This window comes from Manis javanica, chromosome 4, assembly GCF_040802235.1.
Source record: "Manis javanica isolate MJ-LG chromosome 4, MJ_LKY, whole genome shotgun sequence".
Lineage (NCBI taxonomy): Eukaryota > Metazoa > Chordata > Mammalia > Pholidota > Manidae > Manis > Manis javanica.
Window position 1 is genome coordinate 148,568,860 of NC_133159.1, and position 13,375 is coordinate 148,582,234.

Below are 13,375 nucleotides of genomic sequence, written 5' to 3' on the forward strand. Positions count from 1 at the left end.
AGGGCTGAGAATTTACATCTTCGATAAATTCCCAGGCGATGCTGGTGTTTGAGAACCACTCATGGAGAGTTAATGTGGTGACTTTGTGCAGGACCGATTAGAAAGGAGTGAACCAGAGGCAGGCATACCCTTCAGAAGAGTTAATACGCATCTAGGTGAAAAGTGAGGGATTAAGCCTGAACCAATAGAAATAAGAGAGTCACCTGTAATAGTCAAGAGTGAGTGATTTAAAATAAAAATCCAATACCATGTTGTTGTTTTCTGTTGTCCCACCACTGTACAACTGAAGCAGTTAAATTCATGGACTATTATAGCAATGGAAACCAAAAGTGAACTTCCGTTAAAATAATAGAAAGTATAATTCTGAATTAGTTCAAAGTAATTATATTTAGAGGTGTAACTTCCTTTCAAATTTTGTGAAAGAGCATCTCTTATTTTTTCTGGTGCTGAAATGGCCTAGAAAGAATAAAACCAGGAAGGTTAGCAAATGTGAGAATATTCTTTTCAATATTGGAAATTATATATGGAGATAAAAGCTTTTGAGCTCCGACTATGGAATTTGATAAGACCACAAAAGTTGATCTAATCAGTCCTTCTGCTGTCAGGAAGGATTATCTCAACAATCTCTCAAGATCTATGGTTGTGTATTTTATTTATGAAGATAATGAAAGTGAGACTTAGGTGAGGGCAGGGATAGGAGCTCTGGAAGGTTCACATAATAATTTCTAGGGTTTAGAGTTTAGATAAGAGCTACTTATTCAATGTGATTATTCTAACCTCTACTAGTTATCTCTGCTAATTAGATATCTGATGGCTGAGACAATATTTTTCCTTTTCCTTTTCCCAGAGATTTATCCTGCAATAAAATACAGGGTATTGAAAGACGCACATTCGAATCACTACCTTTTCTGCAGTTTATGTAAGTTACAAATACAATTTAATTATGTTTGGAATTTTTATAAACTTAATTGTAAACCTCTTATGTTGAAATATTTTAAATGGAGAGCTACTAAAATTATGTGGCCACATCCTTTTTGTCTCTAGGAAACACTAGTGTAAGAATTATCATATGGATCAGAGTGACTCATTCTAGAGCAGGGGTTCTCAAGTAGGGTGATTTTCTGCCCAGGCACCACTAGGCCGTGTCTGGACACATTTTGGTTGTCAGAACTGTAGTTATGCTGCTGGCATCTGGGGGGCAGAGCCCGGAGATGCTGCTCAACAGCCTACAGTGCCCAGAATAGCGCCCACAACAAGGATTATCCAGCCCAAGATGTCAGCAGTGCAGTCATGGAACCCTTTTCTAGAGAATTAAAGATCACTTAGACAAGTGTTCTGGGCACTTATTCCTTTGTATCTAGCAATAGATGTACAAACATGAAAGTATAAATCTTTCATAAAAGTACATTTTATTTATTTTATTTATATTTTCTGTAATAATACCACTGATACCAGGAAAAAAATGAGAAGATGTCAATTACTAATCCATCTTTCTCTTTTTTATAAAACAAGTATACTTGATATACAATCTATTTTTTCATACAAATATTAAAAACAAAACAAATATCTTCCATAGTGAGATTTCTTTAGTGTATGAGGAAGTATTGAGGTTATGTTTCATCATATACAGGTTAGAATCCCTGCCAAAGGATAAATGTTCTGAAATTTTTTTCTTCTTTTTCTTGTAGAAATCTTGGCTGCAATCTAATTGCAGAACTGAGCTTTGGAACATTTCAGGCCTGGCATGGAATGCAGTTCTTACACACATTGTAAGTGAAATAGACGATGAATATGTGTAAAAACATGATACAGTTACTAGTTAGCTGGGGGTCAGCTCAGTAGGAGCTCTGAAAAATTTGTAAGATCCATTTTTTTTCCAATGAGGAAACTAAGGTACAGAGGGGCCAGGAGACATGTCTGAGTCATACATGGCAGGCTACGCTTTCCTGATCTTTTGCACAGGCAACAACCACACTCCATCATGTAACACCCACGTCTGCATTGTCACAGGGATCCACGACTGTGACGCTCTCCATGGTGGGTGGGCCTCACAGTTCCACTTCTGAACCTAACTCTTTCCTGCTCTTGGAACACAGCGCTGAAAGAACTAGGTTTAGCAGAAAGTTCTCCAGGGAGCAACTGGTGTCGGTGCTTCCTCAGCCATCAGCTTCTTTTAAATGAAAGGAGTTCTGAAAACTTGCCACAGGGATCTTCTCTCCCGAGTCACCCAGAAAAATACCTTTCAAACAGTGTTTAGCTCTGACGTGAATTATGTGTGAGCAGTAGGATCCTTTGAGGTATGGAAAAAGATGTTTGTGTTAAGTTGTCTTATGCAAAATAGTCATAAAGAAAATATATTGCTGTAGCCTCATTCCATTGTACTTTCTTTCCTGACTATCCAATAAAGAATGGGGATTTTCCTCCCTTTTGCTTGAATGCTCTGTGGCACAGCCAAGTTCTCTGTGACACAGGCAAATCCCTGTGTTTCATAGTTTTCAGTGTATGAATCGTGCACTTCTTTGGCTAAAATTTTCCTAAGACTTATTCTTTGTGATGCTATTATATTTGGAATTGTTTTCTCAATTTCATTTTTGGATTGTTTACTGCTAGTGTACAGAAATACAGCTAATTTTTGCTTACTGATGTTGTGTTCCACAACCCTGCTGAACTCATTGATTAGTGCTGATGGTTTTTTTCTAGATTCTCAGAAATATGTCTCATGGGCTTCCAGTTCCCCAGGAATGTGTTGGAGCCTTTCAAAGTCCCTATGAACATCTCCTCCCTCAGCTTGTCTTTTTAAGCTTTTTGGTTCAACTATTTTTTGTCCACTGCCTCCCACACCTACCATATTAAACCATTTGCCTGTAATTGTTTTTAAAAATGCCCTCTGAGGAGAGGCTTTTAGCACTTGGCAGCTCCCAGTCAGGTCAAAGGCAAACCTTTCAGGTAAGGTCCTCCAGGGCACCACCAGATAGTAACACAGAGACAAGTCTTTGGGAAGGAGGCTGTGAAGGACCTCGGGCTGTTTTTCAAAGCTACCACTGGATGCAGAGCAAAGGTCTAGGAGAAGTTAAAGCAGCACAGATCTCCCTGTTTGTAGAGAAATTAATGTTTTTCTTGAATAAATGCTCCCCACATTGCTGTAAGCCCACTGATTAAATATCCAGAGTTCTGAAAAAGCTGGTTTGACCATTTCTTGCTAGATTTTGTTGTTTTTCCTTTATAGGATAAATTTTCAGATATCCTTACTTCATCATTTTCACTGATACTCCTGCAACATGGTTTTAAATCTCTAAAGTCTTAATGACGACAGGCTAAGTAGATATTTAAGCATGGGAGGTGATTAGGGAAAAGGAATAAAAAGAGAAAATGTAATTCTGGTAGAGGTTTCCCAGATGGGTAGATCAAATTTGAAAAGCTATTTGTATATTTAGTGCTCTCAAAATTGAGGTTAAAGTAAAAGCTGTCTTAAATCCCTTTCCCCCATACAAGTTAAACCCAGGCTTTGGAACGAGAACTGAGTTCAGATTTCAGTTCTGCTTCTTAGTACTAGCTTGATGATTTAGGACAAGTTATATAACCTCTCTTTACTTCAATTTCCTCACTTGTAAAATGGGGTAGCAATAATAATAATATGTAGCACAGAGGGTTATTGTGAGGATTAAATGTGAAAAGCTGATCACAGAATGCCTGGCAGCCCAATAGATTTAGTTGTGACAATAATATTCTGCAAAATGCACTAATGATTCTTGATTAATGTTAATTTACAAGAAGAGTTTTCCTTCCTGTTTTTTTTTTTTGGTCTGTTGTTTGTTTTAAAGAATTGAGAAGAAAATCTCAGCATTTTGGAATACAAATTTGCATCAAAATTGAATTTGTTCATTTTATTGATGCGTAAGCAAAATGTTATTTATTTATTCAAAAACATTTATTAAATACCTAGTAAACACCAGGGACCATGTCAGACAAGGAGTGACACTGACAGTAAAGTGTCGTCCCTGCCCTCAAGGAGCTGACAATCCAGGAGACTGACAAGTCAACAGGTGATTGCGTGCAGTGTAGCCAAGGCTGTGACGGGAGTAAGGGTTTTACCACCTCCTCTCAGGTTTATCCCTGTCTCTTTGGATCCAAAACCAAGGAACTGGTCCTGCTGTCACAGCAAGGTTTAAACTGTGGAACTGTTTTAATTTCCAGAACTGAAAGAAAAGCACCTTGAATTATGGAGGACCTAGGAATACCATTTCCTTCAGAGCAAGGGGATTCCCCCCCAGCGTAGACACTTTGTGGGATTCTCAATCTGAAAAGTTTTTGCTTTCCACTTTTTTCTGTGTTTTTCCTCTTTCTCTTCTCCCCTTTATCATCCAGAGACCTAGGTAGGTAGCTCCCAAAGCGAGAGTGCTTTACAGACTCTAAGTGTGATTTATAGGTAAAGACATATAAGAGTTTCTTCTTTTAACCTGTAAGTCCCATACCAAAAAAACAAAAAAAAGAATATGTTTCATGAAATGCAGATAATTTTAATTCTATTGTATTTTTTCAGAAATCTCAGTCATAATCTTCTGACAACTGTTGAAGATTCTTATTTTTTCAAATTGAGAGCATTAAAATATTTGTAAGTATTGCAACAATCTCATGGCTTATGAGATGATTTCTGCTCCTTTACTTTCATCAAAGATTTAGTATTTTGCATTTTGGCTAAAAAGGAATCATTTATATTTTAACTGGGTTATTGAAATAAGAGTTTTGGGCAAAGAAAGGATTAAGAAAGAATGTATATGTGCAAGACAAGCTATCAGAGAAAGAGAGTGGCGCTGAAGAATGCGCAAAGATATGGGATGTGTAGATGCGTGTAGAAACATAATTTATCCCAGAAAGCAAGGAGGAATAAGGTGTATTTTTAAAAAGTAAATACTCTAGAGTGGTGGGTGCAGGTGAGAATGAGAAGCAGGGTGATGACAACAAGATCGTAGTGTTCAGGGCCAAGGTCATTAATTTGATGATGCAAATAAATTTAAATTTCTTCAGTAATTTCTCTCTGGAATTATTATCTGTGGCAAGTAAACTGGGGCTGGCTAGACAAAGAAGCCAAAACTGAAGTAATAATGTGTCATTAAGTATCTTTTTAAGTATAGAGTTTTTGTCTTTGGGTTTGTATCATAAACGTTTGTGCTTTTTCCTTCAGAGACATGGGAAAAACCCAAGTGACACTTAAAACAGTGGAGAGCATCGTCACGATGAGCCCCAAGTTAGAAAAACTGTTAAGTTGATTTTTCTTATATTTATTTTCACTTAGTTGATTTTTTTAAGTTTCATTATTTTTATTAAGTCAGGCTTATTGAATATGATTTTCATGTAATAAAATTCGCTTTCTAAGTGTACAGTTTGATGAATTTTGACAAATGTATAGTTATGTAACCACCACCATTTGAAATGCAGAAGCCCTGTGACTCCAAAAAGGCCCCTCATGGACGTTTGCAGGCAAACCCCTCCTCCCACCACCAGCCCCTGGCCACCACCAGTCTGATTTTCATCCTGGCAGTTTTTGCCTTTTCCAGAAGGTCTTATCAGTGAACTCATATCGCATGTAACCTTTTGTGTTTGGCTCTTTTTACTTAGCATAATCTTTTTGCGTGTCATCCATGTTGTCACAGCTGTCCCTCCCTTTTATCGCTGAGTAGAGTTCTGTAGCAGTCATTAATTAATGAACATTTGAGTTGTTTCTAGTTGTGGCTATAAAAAGGTATGAAAAACATTCATATGTAGGTCTTTGTGTGAACATGTTTTTGAAGCATCATATGCTATTTATGTATTTAACTTTTGAAGAAACTGCTGAGCTGTTTTCTAAAGTAGCTGCACCATTTTGCATCCCAGAAAGCAGTATACTGAGAGTTGGCAGTTGCCCCACATCTTCACCTCATCCTTTTATTCAGTTTTAAAAAAATGTTAGCCTTTCTTGGAGGTGTGTGGTTGTGTCTCAATGTGGTTTTAATTTGCATTTCTCTAATAGATCTCTAATCTCTGATGATGATGTCTATACATGTGCAGACATCTTCTTTAATGACATGTCTGTTCAAATCTATTTTTTAATTGGATATTTATCTTATTGCTGAGTTTTAAGAGTGCTTTATATATTCTGGAAAAAGTCCTTTCTCTCAGATATGTGTTCAGCTAATATCCTCTCTCAGATTATAGCCTGTCTTCATTCTATTAAAAGTATCTCTGAAGATCAGAAGTCTTTAATTTTTGAATTTTGATTAGCTCTAATGTAGTAGTTTTTCTTATAGGGTTTGTGCCTTTTTTGTGTCTTATCTAAGAAATCTTTGTCTGGGAACCCATTGCCAGATCCAAAGTCACAAAGATTTTTCTCCTATGTTTTCTTTTAATAAGTTGAATACTTGTTGGTTAATTAATTTAGGTCTATCTATGATCCATTTTTATTAGTTTGTTTTCACATACAATGTGAAGGGTCAAATTTCATTTTCTATCTTTGTACTTTTAAAAAAATGTTTCTGTAGGGCTTTTCACAATTTATTACACAACTTACTGCACCTTAAATTGTGCTATCCCCCTCCAATGTGGCAAGCTAACAGAAATTTGGTATTATGCTAAGGTTATGATGGCCTTACACAAGATTACTATGGGAAAGGCCCCTGCATTAGCAGTCTGCTCTCGCCATTTTTGTCAGGTCAGCTGAGAAATGACTGTCTTCCCCTCACCGTCAGATCTACTGGCCCCTGCTCTAGCCTCGTCTTGCTCAACGTCCCACTGCATCTGCCAGTCAGTCCCTCTCTTGTCAGCTACATGCCTTCCTCTCTGGGTATCCAAATCATTTCCCTATATACTTAAAATACGAAAAACACACTGAAGAAGTGAAATTCCTATGCATAATGTTATCCAATGAAGAGCTGATATTCAAATTTCCTCAGTTGTCTCAATTATATCATTTATCTCTAACAGATCAGTGTCACCCAGTTCTAATCCCTATCACCTTTATTCTAGGCCTACGATACCCACTTCCATTCTTACCCTACTGTGAGGCATCTCTGTCCTCCTGTTTATTTACAGTATTCAAGAACAGCAGTTGGCCAAGTCATCCCTAGCCAACCTCACAGGCCATATGTGCCAAGAACTCCTTTTGCACAGCCCTGTGGGTGGCCTGGGCCTGCCTCTTCTACCCAGTCAAGTACCTCCTTTACCACTGATTGAATTCTCTGTGTTTCAATTTATAGGATTTTACCTCGCCGTATGGCCTGCTGCCTCTGCCAATTTAAGAATAATATTGAGGTCTTCTGCAACACAGTCAAGCTGCATTGTGACAGTGAATGTCTGACAAGCACCACATATTGTGGTGAGTTACCATTACCCGATGATAAGTTTTATTTATGTTTTAACTGTTAATTTTCAAACTAATGGTATTAATTGCATTATTTTTATTAATTCATTAAGAGTTCAACTCCCTACATTTCCAAGAACTACTCCTTTGTTAAAAGTCAGATTCTCAGTTACATTATTAAGCTAACAGTGACCGCAATCCACATACTTAAAGGAACAAGACAAAGGAATGGGAGGGGAAAGAATGAACACTAGTGGCCACATCCTGTGTGCTGTGCTCTCTGCCTGGTGCTTAACCCCTGAATGAGAACTTACACACGTATTACAGTTCACAAACTGATTTTATATGCATTAGGTCTCATGTGCCCTTTGTCTTGTAGGATAAGTATAGATATATATTTTCTTTATTTTGTTTTTGCAATTTTTACAGAAGAGTACAAGTGGTGCTATTTTATAAAAGTTTTCTTTGGAACCTAAGAGTTTCTGGTTCTTTAACCAGAAGCTGCTGCTCAGCCCTCCTAATGGATGGGAAGGCTCTTCTGTTCTTAGACTGTCCAACTCTAAATTTGCTCTAAACTCAAGCCTTTCTATTCCCAAAACACTCAGGTGCTTTTAAGTATTTTTCTATAGAGTAGGTTTTATTGGCACTAACCTGATGACTTCCAAAATGTGCTTTCATGCCCAGATAACTTGGATACTGGTCTCTGGGGCACATCATAAAATGATCTGGGGCACATCATAAATAATACTTTGCTTCTTGTATAAATACAATGTTGCTTATTTAAAAAAATTTTTTTGCCTGTTATATCACTCCCTTCTCCCACTAAAGATGGACAAAAGAGGCATTTTCATTCTACTTTTATAGGTGAGGAAAAATGAGATCCAAATGTTATATATTGTAGCCTAGTGCTCAGGTCAGCTAGCTTCAGCTTGGAGCTCTCTGCGAGCACATGCTCCTCCTTCGTCACGACCCTTACCTCCCCCTCTGACCCTCAGCACCACCACCAAAAATACTTGTACTTCTTCTGGAAAATAAACCCAGCTGGCCAGTGAACTTGTGCAGCTGCCCTTGACCTTCACGTAGTCAGAAGCCTTAGATGGTTACCCAAGTAGAGCTGGAAATACTAGAAATGAAATTAAATGAAAGCAAAGCAGGCATCTGAAAAAGTTTTCTTTTTTTTCCCTTTTGCATTTTAGGACCTCAGTATTATTCCATTGGTTTATTGAATATTCCACATTGACATAACAACCTGACAGCTCTCTTAACCCACACCCCAGATCCCTGCTCAAATTTAAGCAGAGCCAGGGTAGACATGGTGTTTTTTTGTTTTTGTTTTTTTTCCCCTGTATAGAGCCTTCTCTTATGGGGGCTGGGATATATGGAAGCAGGGACCAAGCAAAGGAATAGGTGGGTAGGTGGAGAAGGGCATATGCAGAAGGGAACTTGTTTGCAGTGGGTGGTGGTGTGGTCATCTGTGATGGTAGCAAGAACAGGAACACACTGCAGAGGTTAAGAGAGAAAGCTTCACACTCCCTTTGCATGTGAAGCACTACAGGATGGGGTATGTGAACGTGAAGAGTCAGTGTTAGATCTGCAGAGAATCTAGCTGAGGGGGAGCATTTGTCTTCTAGCCTTGGCTTCTCTTGAGCACGACAATTGGCCCTCAGGGACCAATGGAATAATCCTGCACGGTGTATTTTGCACTATGGAGTGTTCCTAGCAGGAAGCTGTTTCTTCAAAGGACACATTCCTCTCCTTTTGTTGTTGCCGACCAAAGGTTTAAGTTTGTGTTTATTTTTCTCCTATTCGAACCTCAAATGTTTGCTGATTCCCAATTTATTTGACTGGGATATATAGCTGTGGACTGACAAAAAGCTGTCTTATCAGTCTTTCATTATCAAAAGCCTTTCTATCAAAAGTCTGTCCTTTTTTTTTAACATTGAGGCATCATTGATATACAATCTTATGAAGGTTTCACATGACCAACATTGTGGTTTCAACATTCACCCATAGTATCAAGTCCCTCCCCTACCCCCAACCCCATTGCAGTCACTGTCCATCAGCGTAGTAAGATGAAAAGCAATCTCTTCTTTTTCATAGATGGTGAAACATCTATAGGGAACCCAGAAGGGTCGTTCATGAAGGCATTACTATCCCGGAAGAAGAGTAGCAGCTCTGAGCTGACTATCGAGCCAGAGAAGGTGGCCGCAGACAAAAATGCCATCAGTTTGTCAGCCTTCAAAAGCGAGCAAGCAGACTTTAGCCAGGAAAGTGTTGTTAGTGCACTAAACTACGTATTACCTTATTTCTCTGATGGATATCTGGAAGGTGCAGAATTAGCGTTATTACAATTCATTAAAAAACTTCTTTCAAACTTACAAGGAGGACATGAACCTGTGGGGCATTTGCAAAACAACGCAGAGAACACTTCTCTTCCACCTGGATCCAGCACTTCCGCTGACAAAAATAAATGGGGAAAAATCTCTGTTCCGGAAGATATCTTACATGCCATGCTTCTACATTCCAAACTTCTGGGTCCCAAGTTTCAACACCAAATCTCCGCCAAAAAATTGGAAACTGCCCAATTACAAGAAAACAGCCCACCAGAGATTCAGAGTGTAGGGAAGAGGCTGCGGAGTATGAAGGTGGTCAACAAGGGCCCAAAGGGCATACGTAAGAGGCAACTCACACAAGTGAGGAAGGCTGGCATCAACAGGAAGCAGAGGGCCCAGCCCCTTGCCGAGAGCACAGCCGAAGAAAAAGGGCTCACGATGCCATCCCCATGGGCGCTGGAGGAGCCTCACGTGGAGCAGCCCCCCAGGGAGACCGCAGGAAGCTCCTTCAACACAGAGTCTTCATTCCAATGGGAACAGGAGGCAGCCGTCCCTTCTGTCCAGTACTTGATGGGCAGCCCTTCTGCTTCCAATACCCCAAAATCTCTACCTGAGATTACATCAAAATCAAAAGACCTAGCTGATAGCATTTTTGTTTTAGAAGCTGCAAGTGCTGAAATTAGAAATATGAAGGCTTCTGAACCAACCTCACATTTCAGAGAAAAGTACCTCTTTCCTGAAACATGGTGGGATGTGGTTCACAAAATACACAAGGCCAAAATGAGTAGACAGTTCAGCAATAAAGATTCACACAATAGCCCGATGGTTGTGAACAAGCCTCCATTCGCTGCAATGAGCCATATGAACTCCCCATCACAAGCGGCTTTTTCATCATTAGAACTGACTTCTCAGGAAAATCCTTTTCCGGAACCATTTTCTCTTTTGGATCCTTCTACAGAAAACCCTACTGCTCCAGAAGAACCTACCCCTGAAGTCACTGCCCATAAGAAGGGTTCCGCTGCAGATTCTGCGGTGACTGTAGACAACTTTATGCCAACTCCCAAACTCAGCAAGGAAACACAGAAGGAACACGACAATGTGGGCACTGACATTCCCTCCACGTCCACAGCCTTCCCTTTCCCAGGGAGCTCATCTCCAGGTGACCACCTCGAAGCTCAGCTAAACGAGCAGCTGCGGTCCCTCATCACCAACAGTGATGTGAGAAGGCTCATTTCTCATGTTATCTGGACTCTGAAAATGGGCTGCTCGGAGACCCACCTGAAACCGGCCTGTGCCAGGCTCATCTCCCAGACTGGCCTCCTGATGAAGCTTCTCAGTGAGCAGCAAGAAGCAAAGGAGCCCAGGGCAGACTGGGATACAGACCATTGGGAAATAGAAAACTACATCAATGAGAGTCCAGAAGTGCAGAGTGAACAGAAAGAGCAGGAGTTCCAGGAGGTGAGGATAACTCCCAAAACGTGGCCCGCAGCCTGTTAGTCAGTTTAGGACATGGCACTGAAGCACCCAGGCGGGAAGACCACGGCCGCGGCCCCTAGTCTATGTCTTGTCTTGGCTTTGGACTTTGGGGAAGACAGTGATCTCCCACTGTGCTCATTCAGACAATGATGCCACAATTGCTGGGGTAGATGAGGAGGGGACCTAACACCCAAGATAAACCGAGAAAATGCTGATTTATCATTAGCATTAGATTTGGTACGTTCTTCAAAAACATTTATGTTACCTGCCTGAAAAAATGAGATTTTAGAATAGTTAGCTTTCATCCTTTCCACCTCTTTGTTTCTAAAAAGTCATTTTCCATTATTTTTTCAGTTCACAAAAGAGGTTTTGGGGCATGACCATCACATCAAAGTCATCTTGGCATCAACAGTGGCAGGAGCAGTGATGGCGTTGATTGCAGTTTTCTGTCTCATTGAGGTAAGGACAACAATTAGTTCAGGCTTCCAGAGGATAGTCTGTCTTTAGATTCAGTATCCACAAACTGAAAATCAAAGCCTCTCTCCCACTTCTTACTACTCGATATTCCTTTTTAGTCACAAGGACTGAGATATGCTTTGTGCTTTTCCTGTAAAGTATATGCCAGAGACTTTTAAAGGAACCCCCCTTGCAGGAGATCTCTGTGGAACTGATGCCAAATAATGAGCCTTTAGACTGTTTTGAGAGGTTTAAGAAGGCCAGAGTCGACTTGACAGTAAAATATCTTCAACTCAAAACTATATCAGTTTGACACCAGTCATTCCCGTCCTACCACTGATTTCTTTCCTTGTTGACTGGAATTATGAGGGATGTGTGATCTCCACCTCGTGAGCGATCAGTCACCCTGGAAGAAAGGACACGGCTAAAAGATAAAAGTGTGATCTTGTTGATTCATTAGATTTACTTAGCAACTTTCTTCCCCATCATGTAAGGCATTGAGGAAATAGGTTCAGTCAGATCACTGCAGCCAAAAGCCCATGTCAGGGTTTCTAAAGCACTTGGTATTGACGGTCCTTCTGGAGCTGGCTTGCCTGCCTGCCTTTTGTTCAATAACACAATGGTTTGTTATCTTTCCCAACAAGCAGGGCTGACAACAACAGTGATTTTATTAGCTGGTAATCCTGACTCTACCATACCAACCCAACCTCATTTTCTTTATTTATCTTTTCTAACTGTCATGACAGCCCTCTTTCCAGCCAGAGCGGCTCCCCAGGATGCCCAGTCACATGCCCGTTCCTACTTTTGTCTGTTCCTTTTCCCATTAAAATTCCCTTGTTGCACTCTGTAGAAGTCCCTTGAGTCTCTCAAAGCCAACTCAAGTTCATGTTTCTTCATGAACCCTTGCCTAAACACTCCAGTCCTCCTTGTCCTAGTCCTTCTGTGAGACTTATTACCATTTCTTAGAGGCCATGGTGAGGCATTCCTCTCCCCTGCAATGTTAATATGATAAGCAATTTTTTAAAAGGCAGCTCCCCAAGAGAGAAACACCAAGGTCAACACATGGTGGAGCAGAGCAGAGATATTTTTTTCCAGGGTTATAGCAATTAATTTTCTTTATTGAACAAAACACAAATGTTGAAATATTTCTTTTATAAACATGGAAACATTTAAGTGAACTAAATATTTTAAAGTGCACTTCTGTCTTTTGTACAATAATATAATCATTCAGTCTAGGGCAATAAAAAGCAAACAAGACCACAGCCTTGAGGGCAATAACTTCAGAGTAGAGATATTTAAGGACCAAAGGGCTTCCTGGCCTATCCATCTTGAGTAAAACCTGACTGGATGGATGAACTGTTAAAGAGAAATGTGTACCTGCAGGTCGCTTGGTCAGGTCGCTTTAGTGTGCCAAAGAGGCCTCACCCTGGTGATGACCAGAAACCCCCTGATTATCTATCTAGACACAGCTAGTCTGTGGAACAGATATATTTCTCATTGTCAAGTCATACTCTGGCATTCTGACTTTTTATCAATGCTGTGATACTAATCAGTTGAGATTGCAGCGAGTGAGTTCTCTCTTGGTGAGTCTCTGAGTCTAGGAGACTGGTAGCTAGCATGGGGTCAGCTTGCCAAGGCCTCTGGGAAAGGAGTCATTAGCCATTGCCCTGGCAGTGACCACTGTACCTCCAGGTGGCAAAAGACCTTTTGCTGTTTTGGAATTTATATAAGCTTCCATAGTGCTTTTAATGTCCATGTAGTTTAACCTTGCATTTAT

At 40.1% G+C, this 13,375-nt stretch overlaps 1 protein-coding gene and 1 pseudogene across 1 annotated transcript in view; both read left to right on the top strand.

Moving 5' to 3' along the window:
* The window catches only part of LOC140849100 (DNA ligase 3-like), an 854,661-nt pseudogene that overhangs the window by 322,839 nt on the left and 518,447 nt on the right, over positions 1-13,375 (top strand).
* Positions 1-13,375, top strand: part of LOC140849098 (leucine-rich repeat-containing protein 37A-like) — a 37,717-nt gene that overhangs the window by 18,118 nt on the left and 6,224 nt on the right. The window contains 7 exon segments of the mRNA XM_073235350.1: positions 848-919; positions 1,689-1,769; positions 4,541-4,612; positions 5,183-5,257; positions 7,230-7,348; positions 9,434-11,124; positions 11,497-11,601. Of these exon segments, the coding sequence (XP_073091451.1) occupies positions 848-919; positions 1,689-1,769; positions 4,541-4,612; positions 5,183-5,257; positions 7,230-7,348; positions 9,434-11,124; positions 11,497-11,601 (2,215 nt within the window).